Below are 24615 nucleotides of genomic sequence, written 5' to 3'. Positions count from 1 at the left end.
AATGCAGCACTGCCAAAGCCTGTCTGTGGAGAATCGTGTTAGAGCAGGACCTCTGTTCAGGCTCCTTACTTTCTTAGGTTTACTTTTTCTTTTGCCAATTGCTCTTATACTTGACTTGGAGAAATAGTGTTAGAGGAAAACATGTTGGCTTCTCCTCCCTGCTCTAAAATAGGGTCTTTCCCTTCTTTTCTTCTCAGATTATTCCTCAGGCTTCATGCTCATCATTGTTATTCTCTGGAGCGAAAACTAGAAGAAAAAAAATTAGGTGATAATAATGGTAACTTTAAGTGTAGGCATGCACAAAAACTTCTTGAAGATCAGGTTGCGGTATGCGTTCTTATTTTAGATTTGCCCCTGTTAACATCTTCTCAATAAGCAGGTGCATACACTTCCCCAATCTGTCGCTGTTGTTTGTTTAGCCTGTATGCTTCAAAATCTACTGAAGGATGATACCCAACCAGCTTGAAGCTTGACTTTCAGAAACCAAGGCCTTGAAGTTTTAAATGAGACTTTCTTAAAAGTGTAGTCCAACGAGTTTGTTAGAACAAGAGCACATCTCTCAAAGATGCCGTAAGAGTATTACATTTGTATGTTAATTTTAGTTCAACAAATAGGAAAAATGATTATGAGTAATAGCTCTCAGCTTTCAGATAGTTCTTTTCATGTTCAAAGTGCTTGACAAACATTAATTAAATCACTGGCAGTCAAATTAGATAAATATGTTCTCTGTATGTGCATAACTATACCTTCCATGCACATAGTCTTCTAAATCACATCACTGCAGATCAAACATTTTTTTGCCATCCGAACTTGGTTGGCTGACACTGATTCTAAGCAACAGATAATTACTAGAAGGGCTAATCAAGAGGAGAGATTATGTAAGCTTTCTTTGTTTTTAAACAAAAACATGAATTTATCCTTCATAAAAGGTACAGGATGAACCACAGCATAAAATGTTTCTGTCTCTAGGCCAGAAGGTAACAATGATAAAGCAAATTCCCTGACATTATACTGTGGAATAGCTAAATCCTAATTTAAAAAGACCATTTCATCAACAGAAAGTACATTTTATGTTTCCTGGGCTACTGATGTTTTTGGCCTCTTTAGCACCAAAAACTAGAAGAATTTTCAGGCTAAATATGGTGTTGATTTCAGCAATATGGTAATTGTTCATTAATGCTAGGAATCCTTGGTCACTACTGACTTGAGAAGCATTTGGGCCAGCAAATTAAACACAATAAATTTCATGATTATTTTTAGAATAACTTACATTTATTTTTTTCTTCATTGAATTTAATGAAGATTTCCAGACCATTCCATGAGATTAACTGCTCCCAATGGACCCCGAAATGAAGTATAATCCACATAAAAAAGAGTGCTAATAGCATTCCATCCTTCAATAACACTTATGTTAACACACTCTACCCGTCTATATCAGACAATTGAGAGAAGGCATGTACTTGCATGTGTGGACAAAACTTAGAGTCAGGCTTGGTTTCCTCCAATGCTAAAGCTGCAGTGCTACTAATGGTGGGGGCCTAAGTTTCTTCTTCCGCTCTGTTTGCCAAACTAGTCTAGTCTGTTTCCAGGGAAGAAAGGTACTCATTAATTGTCTTACAACTTGTTAAACAAAACAACCAAATTGTCTTTTTGGAAAGACTTTGCCAAAGGACCTGTTGGAGTCATGGTAGCTGTTCCTGTGGATCTCAAGGAATGGCATTTGTTTCTCTTTTATAGAAGTATTCCTCTAAACCTAAAATATGAGAGACCCCTTTTCCTTACTAATGAAAATCTGGAGTTCAGGGAAGTTATGTGATGTGTTCAGGGTAATACCCACAGCCCAGAAGGTTTAGATCTGACAGGTGGCAGTAAAGGAACCATAACTGATATGGTACTGCCACTGCCTTAGTATTTCTACTCTGAGACTCTTGCCATATCCCAGGAGTAAGACTGAACTTAAAAAAAAAATTGATTTATTTAAACTAAAAACAAAAACAAAAATAATTCACCCATTTCTCCCACCCCCAACTCCTGCCTCTGGCAATCACCAATCTGCTCTCTGTATCTATTAGCTTGTTTAAATATATGTATTTCCTTTGGTAAATACCCAGAAGTGGAATTGCTGGATCATGTAATACTTCTATTTTAATTTTTTGAGGAAACTTCATACAATTTTCCATGGTGGCTGCATTAATTTACATTCCCACCAACAGTGAGCAAGGGTTCCCTTTTCTCCACAGCCTCACCAACACTTGTTATTTCTAGTCTTGTTTGAGAACAGACATTCTGACAGGTATGAGGTGATATCTCACTGTAGTTTTGATTTGCATTTCTCTGATGGTTAATGATGTAGGACATCTATTCATGTACCTGTTGCCCATCTGTTTGTCTTCTGTGGAAAAATGTCTACTCAGACCTTCAGCCCATTTTTAAGTCAAATTATTTTTGGCTACTGAGTTGTATGAGAAAATATTCACAAATATTTTCTTCCATTCAGCTGGTTTCCTTTTCGTCCTATTAATGATTTCCTTTGCTGTGCAGAAGCCTTCCAGATTGATGTAGTTCCACGGTTTAGTTTTGCTTTTGTTACATTAGCTTTTGGTGTCAAATTCATAAAATCATCACCAAGATCTATGTCGAGAAGCTTATTGCAGGGGTGGGTATAGCTCACTGGTAAAGTGCATGCTCAGTATGCACTAAGTCCTGGGTTCAATCCCTAGTACCTCCATTAAAAACATTATAAATAAATAAATAAAAAGAAGCTCATTGCTTGTGTTTTCTCTGAGGAGTTTCATGGTTTCAGGTCTTAAGTCAAGCCTTTAATCCATTTGAGTTAATTTTTGTATATGGTGCAAGGCAATGGTCCAGTTTCATTCTTCTGCATGTGGCTGTCTAGTTTTCCCAACACCATTTATTGAAGAGACCGTCCTTTCCCCGCCGCATATTCTTGGCTCCTTTGTCATAAATTAATTGACCATACATGCATGGGTTTGTTTCTGGGCTCTCTCCTCTGTTCCACTGATCTATGTGTCTGTATTTATGCCAATACCACACTGTTTTAATTACTATAGCTTTGTAATAGAGTCTGAAATTATGGAGCAATAATGCCTCCAACTTTGTTCTTATTTCTAAAGATTGCTTTGACTATTCAGGGTCTTTTATGTTCCATATAAATTTTAGGACTGTTCTATTTTTGTGAAAAGTATCTTTGGAGTTTTGAGTGAACTGTAATTACATTTAGAGCAGAGAGTCATTAATGTGAGTAATTTTTGGCCCAGAAAAACACATGTCTCTATGGTATAAGTTTGTTCCCCCCTCAGTATAGAGACAAAAAATTAGACCCAACTAGGAATGTTTAAATGGATTTAAAATTTTAATACTTCTCCAAATGTAAATGGCCTTAAAAGGTAAATAAAATGCATACATGCTCTGTACATTTTGAGTTGTACTGATTCTTTGCTGCCTCAATTTCCTCACTTCTCACCACCCCACTCTATGCAAACTCTTCTCTTGGAGGTCACATATGACATTTTTCCTGTTAACTATACTAGTTCTTACTTAACGCTTATTCTCCTTGATCTTTTCGCTGCATTTGACACTATGGACTCTCCCCACCTGACACCGCCTACCACCACCCCTCGTAAGTACCCATTACATGAGCTCCCTGACATTTTTACCTTCCTTGCTAACCTTGCCACCAACCTTGTCTACCTCACATCACCTCCTGCCTGGATTATCACATAGGCTTCCATCTGGTCTTACAGATTCTAATCTTCCCTCCTCTAATCCAGAATGCCAGAGTGACTAATCTTCCAAATATCTGTACTTTAACCTGACCTCAAAATCCCTTCTTACCTACAAGGCCTTGCCTACCTTTCCTGTTTCATCTCCTTCACATTCCTCTTGACTGTTTATGCTCCAGAAACACCTGGCCTTTTTCAGTCTCAAGACACTAAGACTGACCCCTCCTTAGGGTTGTGCAATAGCTAACTCTCTGCCTGAATAGCCCTTCCCCAGATCATCCCAGGACCGATTGTTTCTGTCATTAAACGTTCCTCAGAAACGTCTTACCTACTTTCCAGACCCTCATTTTGGCATCCTCACATTTTATTTTCTTTGGAACAATTATTGTGATCTGATAGTTGTACATTTATTTGTTCCTTTCCTTCTCTCCTAAGTGGAATGTGTGCTCCATGAGAGCAGGAACTTGTTATTTTACTGGTTCACCTCCAGAACTTCAAACGTGCTTAAAGGTTAGTAAAAATTTGTTGAATGATCAGCAGTATTGATTTCCAATTCATTCAACTCTGCTTCTCACTATTTCTATATAAGCACATTTCACAGTCCACCCAGGTTGTTCGCACTGTCCATGGAATTTATTCTCTGTTGTGTTCATGGAATTTATTTTCTATTGTGTGAGGTGTATTGACCTTTTATCTTCAACCGGATTATAAGCTTATGAAAGGCAGAGGTGCTTTTTATATTTTTCAGCCCTCTAGGCCTAGCAGAGTGCTGAACAGTATCTGGCACGTATTTAACAAACACTTATTGATTTATTCCTGACTGTAACATTATATACTGCACTACTGAGCACTTTTACATCAGTAAGGGCTGAAACGGAAATAAAAATAGGTCGACCATAAAACACCAGCTTAAGGCCTGGGTAAGAACTTTCTTTCTTACCTTCTAATTTGATTTGAGTAGCAAACTAAAGTTTCCTAGAATAAGGATGTGATGAATAGGAGGGTACATCTTGGGAAAATTTTTTGCTTGATTCTCCAGCAGTTGAGAGCTTGTACCTTTTGAGGGCTGATCATCTTCCAACTCTAAGGTGCTAAGGTCTATGTATACTGTTATCGACTCTTGCCACAACCCAGAGTCATCTTGGACTTCCTACTGATTTTTGATTCCCTCATATATACTCACTAAACCCAAGTCTTTTCCTTAGTGGCATTTATGTTTAAATCCCACTTGCTACTTCAGAACCTCAGGCTATGGTCTCCTGTATCATCTTCACTCCTCTCCCCTTGCAAATCCAGAATGATTTCCATTAGATCAAACCTAAATTTCTCAGGCTCAAATTCAGGTTCTCTATCAATGGTTCTACCCTATTGTCTCAGCTTTGTTTTCTATTGTTTCTAAAACAAACTTCCTGTTTTAATTCACCTGATTTCCTAACGTTTCCCCATTGTTAGCTTGCTCGCTTTTTCCCCCAGGGCCTTTGTTCAAGCAATTTCCTTTATTTTTTCCTATAAACCAATCCAAATTCCACATTTCCTCTTTTGTCCTTTAAGAAGACTTCCCTTAATCTACATGGTTAATTTCCAGATTAAGATTTAGATTTTACAATTGAACCCTTAGTTATTAACAGTGAATTGTTTACATTTTATGTTCCATATTTCATGTCCCTAGTAATGCTGTAATTTTCTTGGCAAAAGGGACTTTATCATGCACAGCTCTCAGCACCTCCAAGGATGAATGTGTTTGGTTGGGACATGACTCTAGATGCCTGGCCAGAATTGCCTGGACTACCATGATAAACTCTGACCAGGTGAGATGGAGCTTGTCTAACAGGAATTCTTGAAGCCAGTGGGATAAAATGACCTCTGGCAGTGATACCTTCCTCGCTGATGCCAAGTTCAATTTCATACACTCTCAGACCATGTAGGCAAAGCTACAAAGTCAAAGACCTCTGATGTTGAATAGCTTTGAATACAGTTACTCAAATATAAATATAGTTAACTATAAGGCAGATGCTGGCAGCGATGTGAAGCAGGAGATTTGAGTTTGAATTCTGGCTTTGTTTCCAATTAATCTGGGAAATACTGAGTAAGTGATTTATCATCTCCGGGCATCATTTCTTCAACTGTAAAACTCTAGATGTTATTAAGGACTAGATAAGTTAATTACAAAATTGTATGACTCTATTTCCAAAGCAGTGAAATGGCAGCCATAGTTTTTGGAGTTTTTCATATATCTGTTCTGCAGGATAGGGTGTACTAGTTTCATGTATGGTCAGGAACCCTCACTTTCAGCTGTCAACATTTATATTTTTCTATTTCCCAATTTGTGTTAAAGTGGATGGACAGATGGTCTATTAGGATTTCAAATGCTTGTAATGCTGTTGTTCAATTCCACAATGGTTTCAAATTTTGAAGGTCTACATAAAGCCTGGATTTTGTTTAGCATGAAAGATAGTTTTGACTCTTCAATTTGAAGATAATAATGTTTACTCACATAATTTAAAGCAACTTGTGGTTGTAACTCCAAAGGCCTAATCAGTTTTCCTTATTTTGGTATGTTTCTTAACTCATTTCCACATCACAGTCTAATTCTTTCAAGTTGCAGTTTTAAAAATGAAGTTACCAAATTCCAGTTACATTTGCATGTTTTGCCTGCTTCTGACTCATTTAACCCAAAATCTCCTTCCAAATACAAAATCTTTTGATTTGGAGTAACAGAAATTTCAGTGTGGAATAAACAAATTCCTCCTTTTACAGGTAAGAAAACAAGAGACCTAAAAGATCCTGGTGCTCTCTCTACCATGAATTTTATAAATAAAAGAGCTAAAGTGAAATTAGGTTGCAGGGGAAAAAAACGCAAATTTTGTGAATTGTAAGCCTCAGTGGAAGTTTGAATCAATTAATACATTATTGCACAGAGAAAGTATTGATGGGAACTATGCAAGTCAAAGTTTTCTGTGTGTGATTTTAAACTACTCGAGTGACCCTCTTCCTGTAAATGGGGCCGCTAACATGCAATCGCTTAAGTCCCAAGGCCATTTGAAGTATTCGGAGTGGTGAGAACAGGAAGGACGCGCAAAATGTAGGTAAAGGAACTCGTGAACCTGTCAGGAGGGTTCTGAGGGGACCAGAGAGAGGGAAATTAGGACTTGTCGCCAAGGAGCTGCCGAGGAGGTGCGAGCTGCTCAGCAGGTGGAGGTGGCAGGGAAGAAGCCGGTCTGTGCGGGACCCTGCGGCTCTCCAGCAGGCCAGGGAGGGGAAAGGGGACGGGGAGAGAAGGACCGCCAGGACACTGAGGAGGAAACCCAGGGTGACCCAGTGAGCAGCGAAGACCTTCCAGAAGGAAACAGAAGGCGCCAATGCAAGTTTAGAACCAGATTAGGGGTTAGAGGAAGACTACAAAAAACCCTAAAGGGGCAGACTGGGATGCTGCCGAGAGACGGGGAAGTCCGCGCGGGGAGGTGGGAGGCGAAGCGAGGCCCCTGGGCAGTGGGCAGGTGAGGAGAGGCGCGGAGGCCGTGAGCCGAAGTGTTCCAGCTCTCGCGGGCGGGAGCGGCCGCTGAGTCAGGCACCCGCAGTGTCCAGGCCACGCAGAGGGCGGAGTCTTGAGCCCGTGGGCGGGCCGAGGGCGGGGCCTGCTCCTGACGCGCCCCAAGGCCTCGGCGGCCGCGGGCCGGGCGGGGCGGCGGCGGCGGCGGCGGCGGCGGCCGCGGGGGAGGGGCACGGCGTCAGTGCGTCGCCGGCTAGGCCGCGCCGGTGGCCAGGAGGGAGAGACGAGGAGGAGGAGGTGAGTAGGCTCTGGGCTGGGGAACCTCGCGAGCCGGCGGGGAGGCGGGGAGCGCAGCCCCTCCCCTCCCCTCCTCGGCGCCCGCCTCGCGGGGCCGCGCGGCTCGGAGTTCCCAGAGGGGCTGCGGCGGCGGCGGCGGCGCGGGGAGCCGGGGGGTGGGGCGGAGCTGGGGGCCGCGCGGGCGGCGCGCTTCCCGGGCGCACGCGCTTCGCTGGCTGCGCCCCCGTCCGCTCCGCGCCCTGAGAGGCGCCCCGGCTGCTGCGTTTCAGTCTTCCTGCACGCCGGTCATTTTCTGACTTTATTTTCTTGGGTTCTGCGCGTCATGCGGACCGGCTTCCCGTCGCTGCCGCCGCCTCATCGCGCGGCCGGCGAGGGTGGGTAGCGGCGCGTCGCCTTCTCTCGGGGAGGAGGGAGGCCGGTTCCCGGGCTGGTCCGAGGAGCAGAGGGGCCTCCTCGCCTACCACTAGACGGCCGGGCCGGTGGTCCCCCGTGACGCGCGCCCCCAGGCCTTCCTGGGGGGCCTCTTTGCGCCTGGCCCCTTTATCGCCCTCACTTTCCTGACCTCACCAGCCCCTCAGTCAGTCAGCTGACTAACGACCTCCCCCACCCCCCAGCCTTCCTCTGCGCATCCAGCATAGGCTTATTTTGATCGGGATCTAGGCATTCTGTGTGTTCGGGCGGAAAGGTTCTCTGAATTTGTCCTGTAAATCCAGCCATGTACCCAACAGCGAAGTTGCAGTACTACATTAATTTAACCTTTAGTTTCGAGGGAGGTCTTTTTTTTCCCCCTCCTCCTCTGGCAAAGACAACTTTTAGTCTTCTGAGAACTGTACTGCATTAGATTATCTTTGAGATAATTCTTAAGTTAGCGCCTGGAGGCAGTATGATGGGAGGTTCAAAGAGAAGGCTTTACACTTTTTTCCTCCACCTGTATCACAGTTTGAAGTGGAAAACGTGCGTTGACGGTGATTTTCCACACAGAATGCAGCCCCCGTGTGCCGTGGCTCACCCTGGTTATTGGGTGCCACGCCTGAAGTTGATTGTAAAGCTCACCAGAATGGTCAGGTAAAGGGGCTGCTGTAAAGAAATCCAGTATAATTCAGTAGAGCCATTTTATTGGATTCTATTAACCTGTTTATCCCTAAGCTAAAGCATGGCAGGAGTTTCATGTAGGAACCCACATACCAAGTGCAATATTGAATTTTAATTAGTGTATTCCAGGTTTGATGTGGAATAGAGTCTCCTCGGGTCCCACTGCCTTTCATTATGTATTTTCTTTGGGATCTTGTGTTTAAAAAAACAGTTTTGATATTGAGGGTGGGAGGAGTACCCTTTGAATCATGAAACTTTCTTTGACAGACTTGAAAACTGGATAGGTAAGATCTGAGCCATGATACTGAAATGAGGTAGAAAACTGAATTTCATAGCATTATCAGTTTGAGAAGTTAAGAAGGTTTCTTTATTCTTGTTATGAAACCGTGTTGACATTTTAATCTTATGGACTTCAGAAGCACAGAGTTTTTCTATTTGTAAGGAACTTCAGCAGTTTAATCCAGCCCCATTATTTTGCAGAGAAAATCCAAGTTTCTTGAAGAGATTTAACGTGAACTGAATAGTAGTTGACTTAACTAAACACTTAAGTAGATAATTCAGACCTCTTCAATGGATATTTTTATACGAAATTTGTTTTGATTTTGATGTCTTAAAAGTTAGTAATTACCTGGTTTTTAAAAAATTTCCCCTGTGTTTTGAGTATCTTCCTTAGTTTGTGAGGACTCATTAGATACAAATGAAACAAATTATATTTTGGGAATGTTTCCATTCTTTCATTAATTGAAACAGTACTTTGCAGTTTGTTTGAATTAAATAACTATTTTCACTTCAAGAATGTTTAGTCATATTGAGTTAGATAAGTCTATGTCAGTCCTAGGAGAATGGCGTTTCAAGGGTCTTAGAGTGATGGTGTATGGAGTCTTGATATTAATTAGGAAGGAAGGTCCTGTACTCATGTAGTAATTGAATTCCAGCATCCTCAGCATCCCTTTTCTTAGTGGTCCTCAAATGCAGAAGTCCTGAAGTTCTTTCTTGGGGTGGGGAGAATTTTTTGCATCTCCCACCCCAGTGTTTACTTGCAGGCATTTAGTAGATCCTTTTTGGCTTGTGTACACTTTCCCTGGTAGGGGCTTCATGTAAGATGGACTGTGTCTTATTCATCTGTGTATGACTCATGTCAAATGTAGTGGGTATTCTGTAAATGCTTGTGGTCTTGCTGGCCTTAATCAAACTTGAGAAGGTAGCAGAGTGCCTGGAAGTCATGAATCATGATATTATAAACTTGAAATAACTCATTTCCGTTTTTGTGTTGAATCAGATACTCTGTCAGGCTGAATTCCAATATTGACAGAGATAGCAGGTATCAAATATTTTAGAAAAACTGAGGGAAGAGCTTAATATTGAGAATTTTGTTCTTTAATATATATTATTAACTATGAAATTGGGAAAGGACAGTATTATTTAAATTTTTTGATAGAACACTTAGGTTGATCTGAAATAATCTGAATATTCCCCTGGAGCAAAGTTTGAAAACCATGAATAAAGTGACCCTAATTATTAGTAGGCCACATTTTTTAGCCTTGGTTTCACTTTATAAGGATATATTTTTCAGTATATAGATCTCTGTAAGCAACATGACTTTCAAACTTCAGACTACCTTGGCAAGCTGTCTTGAAATGATATTTTAGACAGTTTTTCGCTATGTTGTACTTCATGGTGGTGATCACAAACAAACAAGAAAACAGCAAAAACCCCACCCAAAATCAAAAAAATGAAACAAACCCTGCAGTATTTTCTTTTTCTCCTGGGCTTCTCTTCTCTTTCTTCAGTACAGTATTATAGAGTATTTTATTTTATTAAAAAAAATAACTGAGGAAAATTTTCAAGCATTCCTTTTGGAAAGTACCACCTCTCCACTCTTTGAATGGCCTTGGCAAATAATGTTTGGGTAAATGCAGGGCTGTTTCCATAGTGTGATTCTTATTTGAGTATGTTGAGTTATATAAATAGTGGTCTTCACAGGGGCACTCCATCTTTGGACTACATGCAATTTTTTTTTTTCTACTGACACTATTACTGAATACAGTTGTACAGAAGAGTAGGATGAGGATGGTGCTTAATTTATAGGGAGCAAATTATTTCATATCTATCATTACTGGCTCCTATGTCAGTTTCAGTCTGCCTGGTCTACCCACTCCCTGTTCTGTCTCTTCAACCCGGTCCTTGAATTGATGTTTAAGACTGAAAATACCTTAAGATCCCCATCCCCCTCAGGAGTTGGGATCTGTAATTGTTCTGATTCCCTGAGCATCCCTTGCTCTCAGAGGTATGTTGTCTTACTGTATCCTTAGCATGTACTCAGTTTGACTATGAGATTCTCATTTTTAAAAATACTTTTACTCATCAAGAGTTTTGAAATATGTGGCATAAACATTTTAGGGAAGTGTGTGTGAAGATCTAGAATGTATCAGTATAGATTTAGATGGAGTTAGGTTATAGAATCCAACAACTGGTAAGAATTAGTGAGAATATCTAGTCCTTTTTTTCCACACTTGAAGAAGGTCACACTTAAGTCACTTACATTTAAGATTATAATGTTGGGGGGTATTTATTTTTAAAAGTAACCAGAAAGCAATTCCACCATCTTGCCTTAGCATTAAATAATCCATAGAGTTGATACATTTCTTATGTTATTTCTTCTTGTATTCCAGATCCTTTGTAGACCTGGAACCTTGTCTTAAGCCTGCTTAAAAACTCTGCTGCTTGGCCATCTCTGTCTCCTTGCCATCCCCTCTCTTCTCAGGGAGCGAGGACCTGGTCGTGTCCATGGTGGATGGTTGACGTCCTACTTCCAGTGGGGCAGAACTTAAAAGAGTGACGATAACTTTGCTACTGCCTCCTGAACTCACGCTCACTACGTTGACTTCTTAGATACTCAGGGCAGGCCAGCTGAGAGCTGGGCTTTTTGGCTGTTTTACTTTCAGCTTTCTTTTTCAGGGTCAGCTGTCAACTTTTCACTTGCATCTGACTCTAGGACACCCTGGATTATCCAGTCATTACTTAGATCCCCTTCCTGACTACCCTGTTCTTGTTCTCTGCCTTCTTGGCCGAGTTACTAGGTGAATTTTATCCAATTTCAGTGGTAGCTAATTATTTTCAAGTGTTTGATTTTTCTACCCATGTCTCAGTTTTGAACTTGCTTTTGACCAAGTGCCTGTTACACTTTCCTATAGTACGTTTGCTCATTATCTTTCTTTCTAGACCGTGTACCCCGAGTGTTGGGACTGAATTTGTGCTTTTCCTGGCCGGGTGCTAAGCACTTAGTACGGTACCTGGCACATAGCAGGTGATAAATAAATGTTGATTAGGTATACGTTCACCCTAACAGTAAGTCTGTTGTAAGTGTGGGAAATCAATGTTCATACAGAAATTTATAGTTCATACAAGAGGTTCAGATATTTCATTGCCATCATTAGCACTAGGAAGTCTGTATTTTAACTTATAAGCATATCCGTATACAAAATGGCATCATTAGTCATCTGGCAAGGCATTTATTTAAGAAGAGAAGGTATATAATTTTCACCATGTATTGTTAGGTGTTGCATATTTCTCTTTTTCTTGAGTTTGATTAATATGTATTATTATTTTATATATCTTACAAATAGAAGTTTTATGGCACTATAAAGAAGTAAGTTTAATGGCCCTATTTTTGTTCATTAGTAATTATATACTAAAGAGTAAATTCTCATTAAAAGGCCCTTAAATGCCTACTCATAAAAAGGAGAGACCTCTGATTTTGTTCTCCATACAATCCTAGTTATTGTGTTGAGGCAAGTCATCAAATCTTTAGTAGTCTAAACCTTTAATTTGGTTTCAGAACAGTAGTCATGTATTGAATACCCAAATTACCATGTCTTTAACAAGTAATGCAAACAGTGTATTAAAAAGGTAATGACCATAAGTTTTATTATAGAATTTCTTGTGCTAATTTTTAAAAGAGGACTTTTGAACTAAATTTCCCGTGAAGGCCAAAATCTCATACTTTTAATGATGGTGGAGTATATATGTGTAGAGAGGAGGGGGTGGTAATTTTTGTAGTGTTTTTAAGTGGACAGTTTACTAATTATGTTGCGGTAAACTCTTTACAACTCTAAGAGGAAAACTTCAATTATCTGAATGAGATGAAGTACATGAAATTCATTCAGATAGTGGGGGAATCCTTAGGGTAAATGATGCATGTCAAGGGACGTGACCTCAATCTTGAATTTTTTTTCTATATATCTGTCAGCTGCTTGTACCTGACTAGATTCTGATTATTTTGGTCATGCTAGGAATCACTGATAGAGGAGATAGAGTTGGTTCTATAGGGTTTTTTCCCTTTGCCACAGGGAATCCGGAATATGGTATTCTGTGGCAAGTACAGTTGCTCATCTCTCGCCTGCACTGCCTGCCCTTTTAGGTGGTACACCACAGCCTTCCATTTTGTCACCTTCCTGTCAAATGTCAAGTGTGTGTGGGGACTCCTTGAGAACACAATTGAAATTGAAGCCACACTCCTCTGTTCAATCTCAAAATGTTTATACTCCTTGCAAGTTGTTACAACAAGTTGTAAGAGTGAACTGAGCTGGATAGACCTTGATTCTTTTCCTGTCCCCCTTGGGATTTAATATTAAGCAGTATTTTGCAATGTAAGCCCTTGAAATAGGAACAAACATTGGGGCATAACCCCTGACCTTTACAAATCCTAACTTGAAATGAACATTTTTCTGATTGATTAGAGTTTGGAGTGTTTTAGGAAGATGATTTTTGCTGCCATTTACTGAGGTTTACAGCATTCCTAGGCTCCTGGCATCTGAAAGTTATTGTGCAATCTTGTAGATAGGCTATGTAGCTGTGGTGACATTTTCCTCTAGGCTTTTTGTTTTGTTTTGTTTTTAAACAGAGGCAAGCTTATCTTAGCCACAGAGATATGTGCTATCTGACACCTCTGTAAGTGAATTTTACTTCTTTCTTCAACATTACCTATGGATGCTTTACTTAAAGCACCTCAGAACATTGCTCCTTATTTTCAGCATACACCAGCTTCCTTTTCACCTCTTGGTCTTTGAGATACAAGATGATTCATATCTTAATTGCCTTGGGTAGAGTGGATATGATATGAGCAAGCTCTGTACCCAGACCTTGTGAGCAGTTCCTAGCTCATTGCCAGAGACCTTAATATATATGCAGGTGGTGTAATTGAGGAGTTTAGGCTTTAGGATCAGTCCAAACTGATTTTGACTCTGTGCCATTTATGAACAGCATATCTTTGGGGAAAGTTAGTTACTTCTCTGGGTTTCAGTTTCCTCATCTGTAGTATAGGGATAATATCAGCTATGTGTATTGAGTGTTTTTTTAAAGAGTAGTCTCAGCTGCATTGAGTTGTCATACGCAGATATGTGTTTAGTAATGTGAATTAATGAACTGTTTATCTCGATCTATGTTATATGTTTATACTGTGTTAAAAGAAAGTAGATTTTGTTCTATTTGATGACAGAGATAGTCAAATTAATAAAAGTTATTCCAAATAGAGGCCTTGCGCAGCTGACTTTAAAACTATGTAAAACTTTTGTAACCATCAATCTGTTTATGTACAAAGCGTATACTGATGTATGGGATAGGGAGGCAGAATGCGTAGTGTGCTCATTGGAGTAAGACAGACTTGGCCTTGTGTGTAGATGATCTAACACTTGGGTAACGTTGGTCAGGGTACTTTACCTTTTTGATTCAAAGCTCTTGTCTGTAAAATGGGTAATAAAAGTATAAAAAGTTATAAAGGAAAAAAGGATAATAAAAAGATTGTTAAGACTTAAGAGGTGAAGTATGCAAAGTACTTAGTAAAGCCTGAATCCATAAATACTGATAACTGTTACCATGACCTTGGAAAAGTGGCTTTACTTCTCTGTACCTCAGGCTTCCTCATCTATAGCATGAATATATCAGAGAATTAATAGAATTATGAGGATTAAATGATACAATACAAATAAGAGCTCATTAAATGTTAATTGCTACTGATATTTATATTATTATTAATTCAGTTTGAGAACATATTGGACCAGTTTTGAGTTACAATGAGAGAGTTCATGCAGATATTTAATATATTTCTTATGATGGGAGATATTTAATGGATTTGGGGTTGACAAGTCATCCATCATTCATAGCTTTCAGTGTTTCCTTAAGACAGGAATCGTTCTCAAGTTGTGGTATACAGGCCTGTGGGGGGATCACTGAGATCCTTCAGGGGGTCCATGAGGTTAAAACTATTTTTATAATAATAGTAACTTTTTGCCTTTTCCACTGTTTTACGTTTGCCTTGCTGATACTAAAGCAATGGTGGGTAAAACTGTGGGCATCTTAGTAGATATTAAATGTCAGTGGCACCAGACTGTACTAGTAATCATTGCATTCTTCACTGCCACACATTCGCAGGAAAAAAAAAAAAGAAAAAGAAAAAAAAGCCAGTTTCACGTGAGAATGTCCTTGATGAAGCAGTAAAAATGATTAGTTTTATTAAATCTTGATTCTTGAGTACACTGTTCTAACATTCTGTGTGATGAGATAGGAAATATGCAAAAGGCACTTCTGCTGCATATCCAGAGTATGTTGTTTGTCTCAAGAAAAAACCCTTACGTGATGTTTTGAGTTGCGAGCTGAACTAGCCATATTTTGCATGAAACATTTTTACTTGGAAGAAAGGCTTTCAGACAAACTACGATTATTTAGATTTGGATATTTGGCAGTCATCTTCTTGAAAGTGAACAAAATGAGACTGTTATTTCAGAGAAAACAACTGACAATATTTGTTGCTGCTGATAAAATTTGAGCTTTCAAGTGAAAATTAAAATTTTGGAAGACTTGTATCTATTGCTGTGCTCTTGTCAGCTTTCCAGTTTTAAAGATTTTTCTGATGGAATAGGTGGTTATATTAATGAGTGTGAGTTTTTCCTGTGGTATTAATTATGTCAAGATTTAGAATATTTATATAACTCAATGAACCAATATTTTCAAGGTGATCAATGTTGCAAAGTTATGGTACAAGTTCCTTATAAAAAGCAAGTAACGGAATACGAAAAGCTTATGTGATACTGGATTTCATATTACAGCCAATAAATTTGTAAACTCCTACTTTGTTAAGTTTTGATTTAGTATCAAAGAAGAACAGTTACCTGAAAATGCTATTAATAATAAGATATACTTCCTTTTTTCTCACTACATATTTGTCTGGGGCTATTTTTTTTCATATAGTTCAATCAAAACAATGTATCACAACCGATTGAATGTAGAAGCAGATATGAGAATCCAGCTGTCTTTTATTAAGTTAGACATGAAAGAAATTTGCAAAAGTTGTAAAACAGTATCATTTTTATCACTAAGCTTTATTTGTATAATAAAGTAATTTTTCATAAAATGTATTATTTATCATATTAAATGTCATTAAAATTTAAAATGAACCAACACTTAAAATTTTCTCATCTAATTCCTAATATGGTAAATATTGATAATTATAACTCGTATTACCAAAAGCCCTTAGAAGTCCTCAATTTTCGAGAACACAAATGAGTCCTGATCCTAAGAAGTTTGAGAACTATTTCAAAGGAAGGAGGCTAGATTCATCAAATGAAGAAAGTTTTAAAGTTTTAATCTTCTGAGTATTCCTTTGGAGTATGGACTGCATACCAGTAGTTTCTTTTCCTGATTGTAAGGGTATGTCACTAGAGTTCTTTGTCATTCCCCAAGTGGGCAGAAACTTCGTATGTGTGTTTTTAAAGAAGATTTTCATTTTTATTTAAGATTGATGTATGTTGGTTGCTATGCAGAATTGAGATAATGGTTTATGGTCATTCCAGTCAGCATATTCATTAGTGATACCACTCGTTTGGTTGTGAGCTATTCATGCAGTTTTAAGAGGTGTTTACCATGTACTTTAGGGTTGCAGTGAAATTCACTTTGTTGAAAATAAACTGCCATTTTCTTTGAAGTCTCTACGCTAGGCTAATCTGTCTGCTGTAAAGTCTTTCTGACGTTTCATAGCTGTTTTCTAGACGGTCCACAACTTACTAATGTGTTTGTGAATTAGTTATTAGCAACAATATGATATGAATTACAGATAGATTCTATAGTACCATTAGTAGTATGGGCATAGCCTTGTTGTGGACTATTAATGTCTTTCTGTGGGGAATTATATTCTGACTCCTAGGACTCTAGCCAAATACATTACTCCATTGCAGTCTAATAGTGGCAAGGAACCCCATTTTCCCATTTATAGTAGAAACAGGAGTGTTAAAGCTTTGATAGAAGCAGGAGAGGCATTTTGAAGCAATGTTCAAGAGACACAGGTATCCTAGGCACCCTGGGTGGGTAGAAGGGATGGTAGCACTCTCAGATGAAGCAGGTGTAGAAACTTTGGGGAAACTAGCAGAGGTGGAGGCAAAAAGGACAAGGGATGTTCTGGATGCTGCTTGGGGATGATATATTCCCTTTTGGGGCAGTTGCTGAAAAATAAGGGATGGGTAGTCCTAGGCTGAGAAATCCATCTGAATAGAGTTTTGTTGTGTTGTGCTCTTGTATCCGATTATTGTATGAACTGAGCTCAAGAAATAGAATGACAAACTAATTGAGAAGGTTTAACTCATAGATTTATAGGCCAGAGGTTTGAATGTAAAAGGAAATTGATGAATTCCAGGGGCATTCATGATCAGGAAGAGTAGAGGAAGCCAGGAGAGTGTTGGAACATGGAAGCCCTTCACAAGGGCCCCAAACAAATTCACGTTACAGGGTGGCTGTTCAGGCAGGGGTAGAACTGATGATCAGCTGGCATAGTTCAGTCATAGAATTCTGTGACTCAGCCTACTGCCCTAGGGTTTCTGGACCATAGGAACTATAGACTTTTAAGAGTCACATCTACACAGGAAGCCTGTGATGGTGAATGGTGGATATAAAGCAGAAATCCAGAACCAAGAGAACTTGGGGACACAGTCGAGGCCAACTTCGGAGAACCAGAATTTGACCTTAGGTTGAACTTGTCTTCTTCCTACCCAAGGCCATTGTTGACCCCTTGGATTAAGGCAGGACTGATCCAAAGTGGAAAGCAAAGTGAGCATAGCTAATTGTCTACACTGAAGTGACAGACCTGCCCAAGAAATACTTGTTAAGTCAGTGGACGTAAGTAAGGCAGGAGAATACCAGAGTCATCACACTCACGTTTTTCATGCAACAAACATGGGGTATCATACTACCTACCCATGGAATATTCTCTAGGTCAGGGGTCAGCAAACTATTTGTTAAAGCTCCAGATAGTAAATATTTTAGGCATTATGGGTGATACATTCTGTGTTGCATCTAAAGTCTGCCATTATAGCATGAAAGCTATAATGAAAAATGGTTATGTGAGAACAGGCAGTGGGCTGAATTTTGGGTCACAGGCTTTGGTTTGCTGACCCCTGTTTTAGGCAAATAGATGACTATCATTTATGATGCAGAAAGCTTATTAGCATTACTGAAATAGATATTCTCTAGGACAATGCTGTTGGTGACACTGTCTTGTTTTATAGGTAACACTGATGATAAAAATCCGTTCAAGAATTTTGATTTGACATCTGCAGCAGGTTCAGATCTCTCAGCTATAAGACAAACTGGATACTTCATAAAGATTTTCATCTGTTATCCAGAGAGAACCAAAATCCGTTACTGAAATTGTCTGGGTGAACTGCCTGTTGGGTCCAGTGATGCACTGGTAGACAAAGAAGTTGAAAAAGAAGGCTGGCATATTCTTTGGATGACTGGCAGAGTATGACACCAGTATGGCATCAAGCCCTACTATGATTCCAAGGACTTCATGACTAAATAAAAGTGATTTTTTTGTTGGAGGTTGGGGATGATTGAAGTAAATTTGATCTTTACATGGGGAATGTGTAATGTATTATTCCATAATGATATTTAGTAATTGCTTTGCTAATCAAACTTTAAAGATCCTGTCTATTATGGAAATTAATAATTATCACCTTTTAGTATTGGGCTTTCTTATACTAAGGAAAATACTGTAAAGAGAAACATCTGCTCAACCTAAAAAAATTTACCTAAAAAAGATTAATGTAAGGACTATGATTTCACATGGAAGTTTTTCTTTGGAGGAGTTTTTGAAATTTTACTCTCCCCTAGAGTGTTTAGAATATGTTTCTATTTGCAAAAAGCTACTGTAGTTAGAATTTTCTAGGAAAATATCCCTTTGTGTAGGCTCTTGAACTCAGTAGTAAGTAGAAAATCAGACTGTACAGTATTAATATGCACAGAACATTAATAAATTAATTTATCAATAAATTAATAGATGCTAATTAATAATAACTATTAATAAATTAATGTCTTCAGATCTATTAACTAAATTCACTTAAGATGATTTAATGAGCAGATATGAACTGGAATTAAACCTATGTATTTTCTAGAAGTACTGAATCATAAGAAAACTGCAACATCAAAGTATTCTCTGAAGCAAATCAATATTTTATTTGGTTGGAGTCCCTGCTTTTGGTATACATTTATTTATACCAGTTATAGAGGATTTGAAAGCAGTGCTGGGAAATGAGGTGGGTGGATTCTCTCAGAGTTGAATCCCATTTTTTCCCTCATTGAATCTTCAACATTTTTTTTCATCTAGCATTCAACAAAAACTCTGGCAGCTATAAAACATAGATTATATTTTATATAGTTCATACAGCTCATCTACAGACAGAGAAAGATTTCCTCATGATTTACCTTGAAATCTTTATTTAAGGCCTATACTATTCAGTCTGTCAGTGTGCCACTGCTGTAGTGCACATTTTTGGTCAGAGTGCAGTGCAGCTAACGGCCATCCCGCTAGGAAAAAGATCTGCGGGTTGCTGACTAGTGGAAGTTAACACACATCTAATTTACAAGTCAGATTAGCGATCACAGTCATACGATGGCTTTATGTGGAATTGATTTCATTTCATGGTTTTTAAGCTGTTTTTTCATTGAAGCAATGCCTGTAACTGAGAGACAGGTGTGTTGTAGTATTTGAATGCTTTAAACTCTTGAATCTGGAATGAAAGAGATGTTCTTATAGATGTTCAGATCCTAAAACTCAGGGATTTTGAAATAAAATGCTCTGTCATTCGTTCATTGTGTTATAATTGAACTGCCCTGAAGATTTTATTTGGCATCATTGTGATTAATATTTGGAAAACTTTCCCATTTTCAAATATAAGGTACTTTAGGAGAGACTATGATTGTGTGTGCATGTGTATGTTTAAATAGAGCAGCAAAACCTGTTTACCTTATAGATAAGATGCATTTAGTAAGAAATATATGGGTTTAATATTGATAGTACATTCAAATCAGGAATTCCATTGTTTTCTCCTGGAAACCTATAAAGGGGAAGGGACAGTAAATAGATCCCTTTGTAGACTGCAGTTATAATTTTTCCTTAAAGTAAACCTTTTTAAAAATATATAGAATAATGCATAAATATGGCTTGATAGGTTATAGTTATTCTTATTTTACCTGTTTGTTCTGAAACTGAGAAGACGTCTCATAGATGTGAGTATGAAAAAGTAGTTTATTGCAGAAAGAAAGTGCTGTTTATTGGAATTTGAACATAATTGCAGGCAAGCAACTGTATGGTTCTTGGGCCAGTAATTGATTTGAGTTTAATCAGGAGAAGAAGAAACTTAAAGAATTTAAAACTAATTTTCTCTCAGTGATGGAAAAAAATTTCATTTTGTCCTCCCTCATCCTGCCACGTAGTGAGTTCTCATGAATTGATTTTTGAGATGACGAAACATTGATATTTAGAGGGTTTTAAGAATTTATCAGTTACATCTTTTTGTCCCGTATGTTTTACATAGGACTTCTTTAGTCATGGTTATAGGACATAAGGAAGATAGTGATCCTGACTTTCATGGACTTTAAGAAAGACTATTGAAGAAAGATTACTGTAAGGTAAAGATGTAGTAGGCATACATTACTGTGTTTATTTTAATAGAGCAGTGACTGGGTGGATCCTTCCCTCATTTCCTTTTCCTCTAACTTCATAATCCATGGTTAAAGCTGCATTTCCTTGAGGTGAGTGGGAAGTAATTTTGTGAATGGAGACAGTGAATCTATTGTAGACTTTGGGAAATGGGTGGGATGTAAAAGAGAAAGAGATCGTAAATGTGAGGTAATTAAGATCAGGTGAACGCTGTTGTTTTGGCTTGAGAAGGGTACGAGAGTAGAGGTATCGTAGAATAGAGTGATTTGTTATTACCGTGTACTGTTTATTGTTGCAAAATTCTGTGCAACCCCCTTTTTTGGTAAATTTTTGTTTTACATTTAGTTGCTTAAAATGAAGTTTCCCTTATAATAAGTAGGCAGTACATGTAATGCAGGGAAATCATACCTAAGATGATAGGATGATGACTATGACTTCTCTGTTTTCAGAATTTCAGCTAAAGCTCCAAGGCTGAAACAAAGGTTAGTAAGTATCCTTACATTCTAGAGGAATGTGGGGCTTAGTAAAGGAGAATAGAACTGCGGTACCCACTTCCATACATAAGAGAAATTAGAAAAGGGGCTTTACAAATGTCATTCAAGTGAAGAATTGTTAATTTAGTGGAAGGTTAGTTCTGTGACATTTCCCTATTTCTCCCCAAAAGGACCTTTTGTTTTCAGCCCAGGATTTGGATATGTCTCCCAGAAGGGTAGATTGATACTTAATTTCTTGTCTAGATGTTTAATGAGCTGCAGAATCTCGTTTCTTGATACAGTAATGGCACCTTCTAAAGAGTTCTTGAGAGGGCATAGCATCTGTCTCCTAGAATTTGGAGCATTCCTGAACTTAGATTTTTGGAGGATTCCTGAACTTAGACTTTTGGAGGGGAGGAGAGTGACTGGAGCTAGTGAGATGGCTTGTTTAAAGAGAGGGTAGTAATAGAAAGAGTTGACATTTACAATTAGTGTGGTAAGTAGGTATGAGGTTTTTTTGTTCTTTGTTTTCTTTTTTGGTCGACCAGGTGGATCCCTTGGGAATTAAACAGGCTTGAGTTACCTTGATGGATCCTGCCAAGGAGGGCTGCTTGTCCTTGAAGAGGATTTTGGGTAGGATAGTAAGAGGTCAGCCTGAGAATGCATCTCCCATACCAGAGAACTGTTCAGGGTGGAAGGGCCAGCCTCTTTTTTGCTAGAACGTAAATGTTTTCCAAACAGGAATTTTAGAATGAGAGAAGATAGTGGTCAGTAAGTACATGTAGATAACATATCCTCTTATTGCATGGCTATACTCCCATAGAAGTAGGCACACAGGACTTTTGTCCCTCTTCCTCTGCTTATTCTGATCTGGAGGAACCAGAAAGTGAAAAAGGAAGTAGAGAAAAAGCCAAGAAGGATTTTGAAAGAAACTGATTACATTCTTTATCTTGGCTGGCCTGGGCTGAGGTGGGGTGCATGGATACTCTTTGAATAAAATGTAAAATTAAAGGTGTAAATTGGACTAGGTTATATTTTGCAATACTTGAAAATGATTGAGAAGCAGTAGGATTTAACTGGGATGTTATGGAGAGATGGGTAGGTGAAGTCCAGAAGACTATATTTGAATTGATGAAAGGAAATTAAAGCTTATATTCCATTGAGTTAAGTGTATTTGATCATCTTAGTTTAATAAGATTTTAATTTAGGTTAAAGGTTGAACAAAGCTTTACTGAATACCTACAATCTGATACGTAAGGTACTCTGTTAAGCATTTTAGGACAGGCAAAGATGACTAAGATTTTCTGTCCTCACGGAGCTTCTGCTTTAGTGTAAATAGGTAAACTTAATCAATGACAGAGTGACATAGGTGCTCCAGACCTTTCAGTGGCAATGCTGTGGGAATGTGGAAAGAACTGAATGCCACTGGGGTTCAGGGCAAGTTTTGTGGAGGAGACTTGAGTTTGGGCTGGGGCTTGTAAGAGGAGAATGGGAAGAAGGACATTCTAGCATGAGGAGTAATTGAAGGCATGGAATTGGAAATGAATAGATGGCTGGGAGGAAATAATGCTCATCTACACTGAAAATTTTACTTTTTAAAAACTGATTTCAATCACCAGTTGAACATGCTTGCCCATGTTACAATTCCAGTTGAAGTTTGGTATTTTTATATACCATTTTTGCACATTAGTAATGCACAGAGTATCTTCCTTTATGAGATGTAGCATGGAGATGTTATTCACTTTAGAACCTAGATGGTTATAAGCATCAAAACCAAACTTCTAAGTCTAATCACAAAGTCTATTGCTTTCCTTGATTTAAAACAGTAAAATGTAGAGAAGATGATGATTTTTACATATGATCTTAAGCATTTGGCAGTGCAATTAGTTTCATAACAAGTGATTGTTTTTTAAAGCCTTCCCAGAATAAGAATGAGTATCTTGATGCTAGTGTCATTTTTAAATAGCAATAGCTCCAGGAATGTGTCTGTTCACGTTGTTATCTTAAATACACACCTTATCTATCCATATTGCTGTACTTCAGATGTGAAAGTAAAAATAAAGGTGTGAAGTGCCTAGCCGACTTGTATGGATTTATGCAAATCAGAAAACACACAGTCCATTAGTGCTGAGGCCCTAATGTATTAAATTCAAGTATGGATTATTTCCTAAATGTTTTACACAAACATACACAAACACACATACACCATGATAACCAGCGACTTACTTTGCAAAAAAAAAAATCTTTACAAGAGGTTTTTTCTCTGAACTCTTGGCATATATCCAATTGTCGTGCCATACCTCCATATGGATATTTAAAGGTATTTAAAATCTAAAGTGCTCAAAACTCAGTTGATCCTTTTACCCAAACTTGTTTCATTTTTAGTCTTCTCCATCTTAATTAATGACAGTACCATCCATGTTACTCAGACCAAAAACCTTGGAGTCATCCCTAACTCCTCTCTCACATCTATACCTCGTCTATCAGTTTATGTTGACTCTTCATCAAAATACAGCTAGAATCTGAATCAGACCACCTCTCACCACCTCCACTACTACCTAGTCCAACCTATTCTCATCTCTTACTTGGATTATTTTAATAGTCTTCTGATTGGTCTCCTGGCTTACTTTTAAAATTCTCAACCTATAACCCAGCACTTCAGTCTAGTCTTAGTGCAGTAGCCAAAATAATCATAGTTAAAACACAAGTCAAATCCTGTCATTCTTCAATTGTTTCCTTTCCCATTCACTGTAAAAATTGTCTTTGTAGTACCCTGTAAGGCTCTGCATGATGTTATCCCACCTGAAGTCTTATGACTGTCTTGTTTACTACCCCCCATTCACCCTTGATCCTGTCGTCCCCTAGATAGCTGGCCTGAAGGCCTTTGTACTTGCCCTTCTCTCTGCCTCAAAGGCTCTGCCCCCCGGATTACTGCTTAGTTTATTCCCTAACCTTTCTTGGGTCTTTATTGAAATGTTACATGCCTAATGAGACCTTTCTTGACCGTGTTATTTAAAACATTCTCCTTGTTCCAGTTACTTTTTCTGGTTAGCACTTCTCCACACTAACTGTATATTTTACTTTTACTTTTTTATTGTAAGTCTTTTCCTTTTAGGATGAAAGCTTGATGAAGGCAGGGGATATTGTTCTGTTTACTACTGTACCAATACACTTAGAATCATTCTTGGCACATAGTTCATAGTTGAATACATAATTGATTGAAAAAAAGATAATGAAAAACCTATTATATAGAGGTTAAACCAATAAGGGCATTGATGTGCCCTCTCTCAAGCACATTTCCAGGTAATTATTGATCTCATTTTTGTCATTATGAATTAGTTTTCCCTTCTCTAGATTTCCATATAAATAGTATCATGTTATGCACTTTTTTGGTTTTGAAGCTTCCTGTGTTATTGTATGTTTTAGTAGTTAGTTTCTTTTCATTTTAGTGTTCATTGTATAAATGTGCCAGAGTTTACTTGTCCACTTACCTGTTCATGGACATTGGGTTGTTTCTGTTTTTGCCTGTAAAGA

General features: G+C 38.5%; 1 protein-coding gene across 9 annotated transcripts in view; it reads left to right on the top strand.

Moving 5' to 3' along the window:
* Positions 1-7409: 7409 nt before the first annotated feature.
* GTDC1 (glycosyltransferase like domain containing 1) overlaps positions 7410-24615 on the top strand; it is a 344764-nt gene continuing 327558 nt past the window's right edge. For 4 of the 9 annotated variants that reach the window (XM_072960916.1, XM_072960923.1, XM_072960922.1 and 1 more), the window contains exon 1: positions 7746-7904. In XM_072960916.1, the coding sequence (XP_072817017.1) occupies positions 7853-7904 (52 nt within the window). In that variant the 5' untranslated portion in view covers positions 7746-7852. Of the gene's footprint in view, positions 7531-7745; positions 7905-24615 lie in introns of those variants that run through there. The other 5 variants (XM_072960919.1, XM_072960917.1, XM_072960920.1 and 2 more) reach the window with 3 other exon arrangements.

This window comes from Vicugna pacos, chromosome 5, assembly GCF_048564905.1.
Source record: "Vicugna pacos chromosome 5, VicPac4, whole genome shotgun sequence".
NCBI classification, from domain to species: Eukaryota; Metazoa; Chordata; class Mammalia; order Artiodactyla; family Camelidae; genus Vicugna; species Vicugna pacos.
The sequence above is the reverse complement of the archived record's forward strand: the minus strand, read 5'-3'. Positions and strand labels throughout refer to the sequence as shown.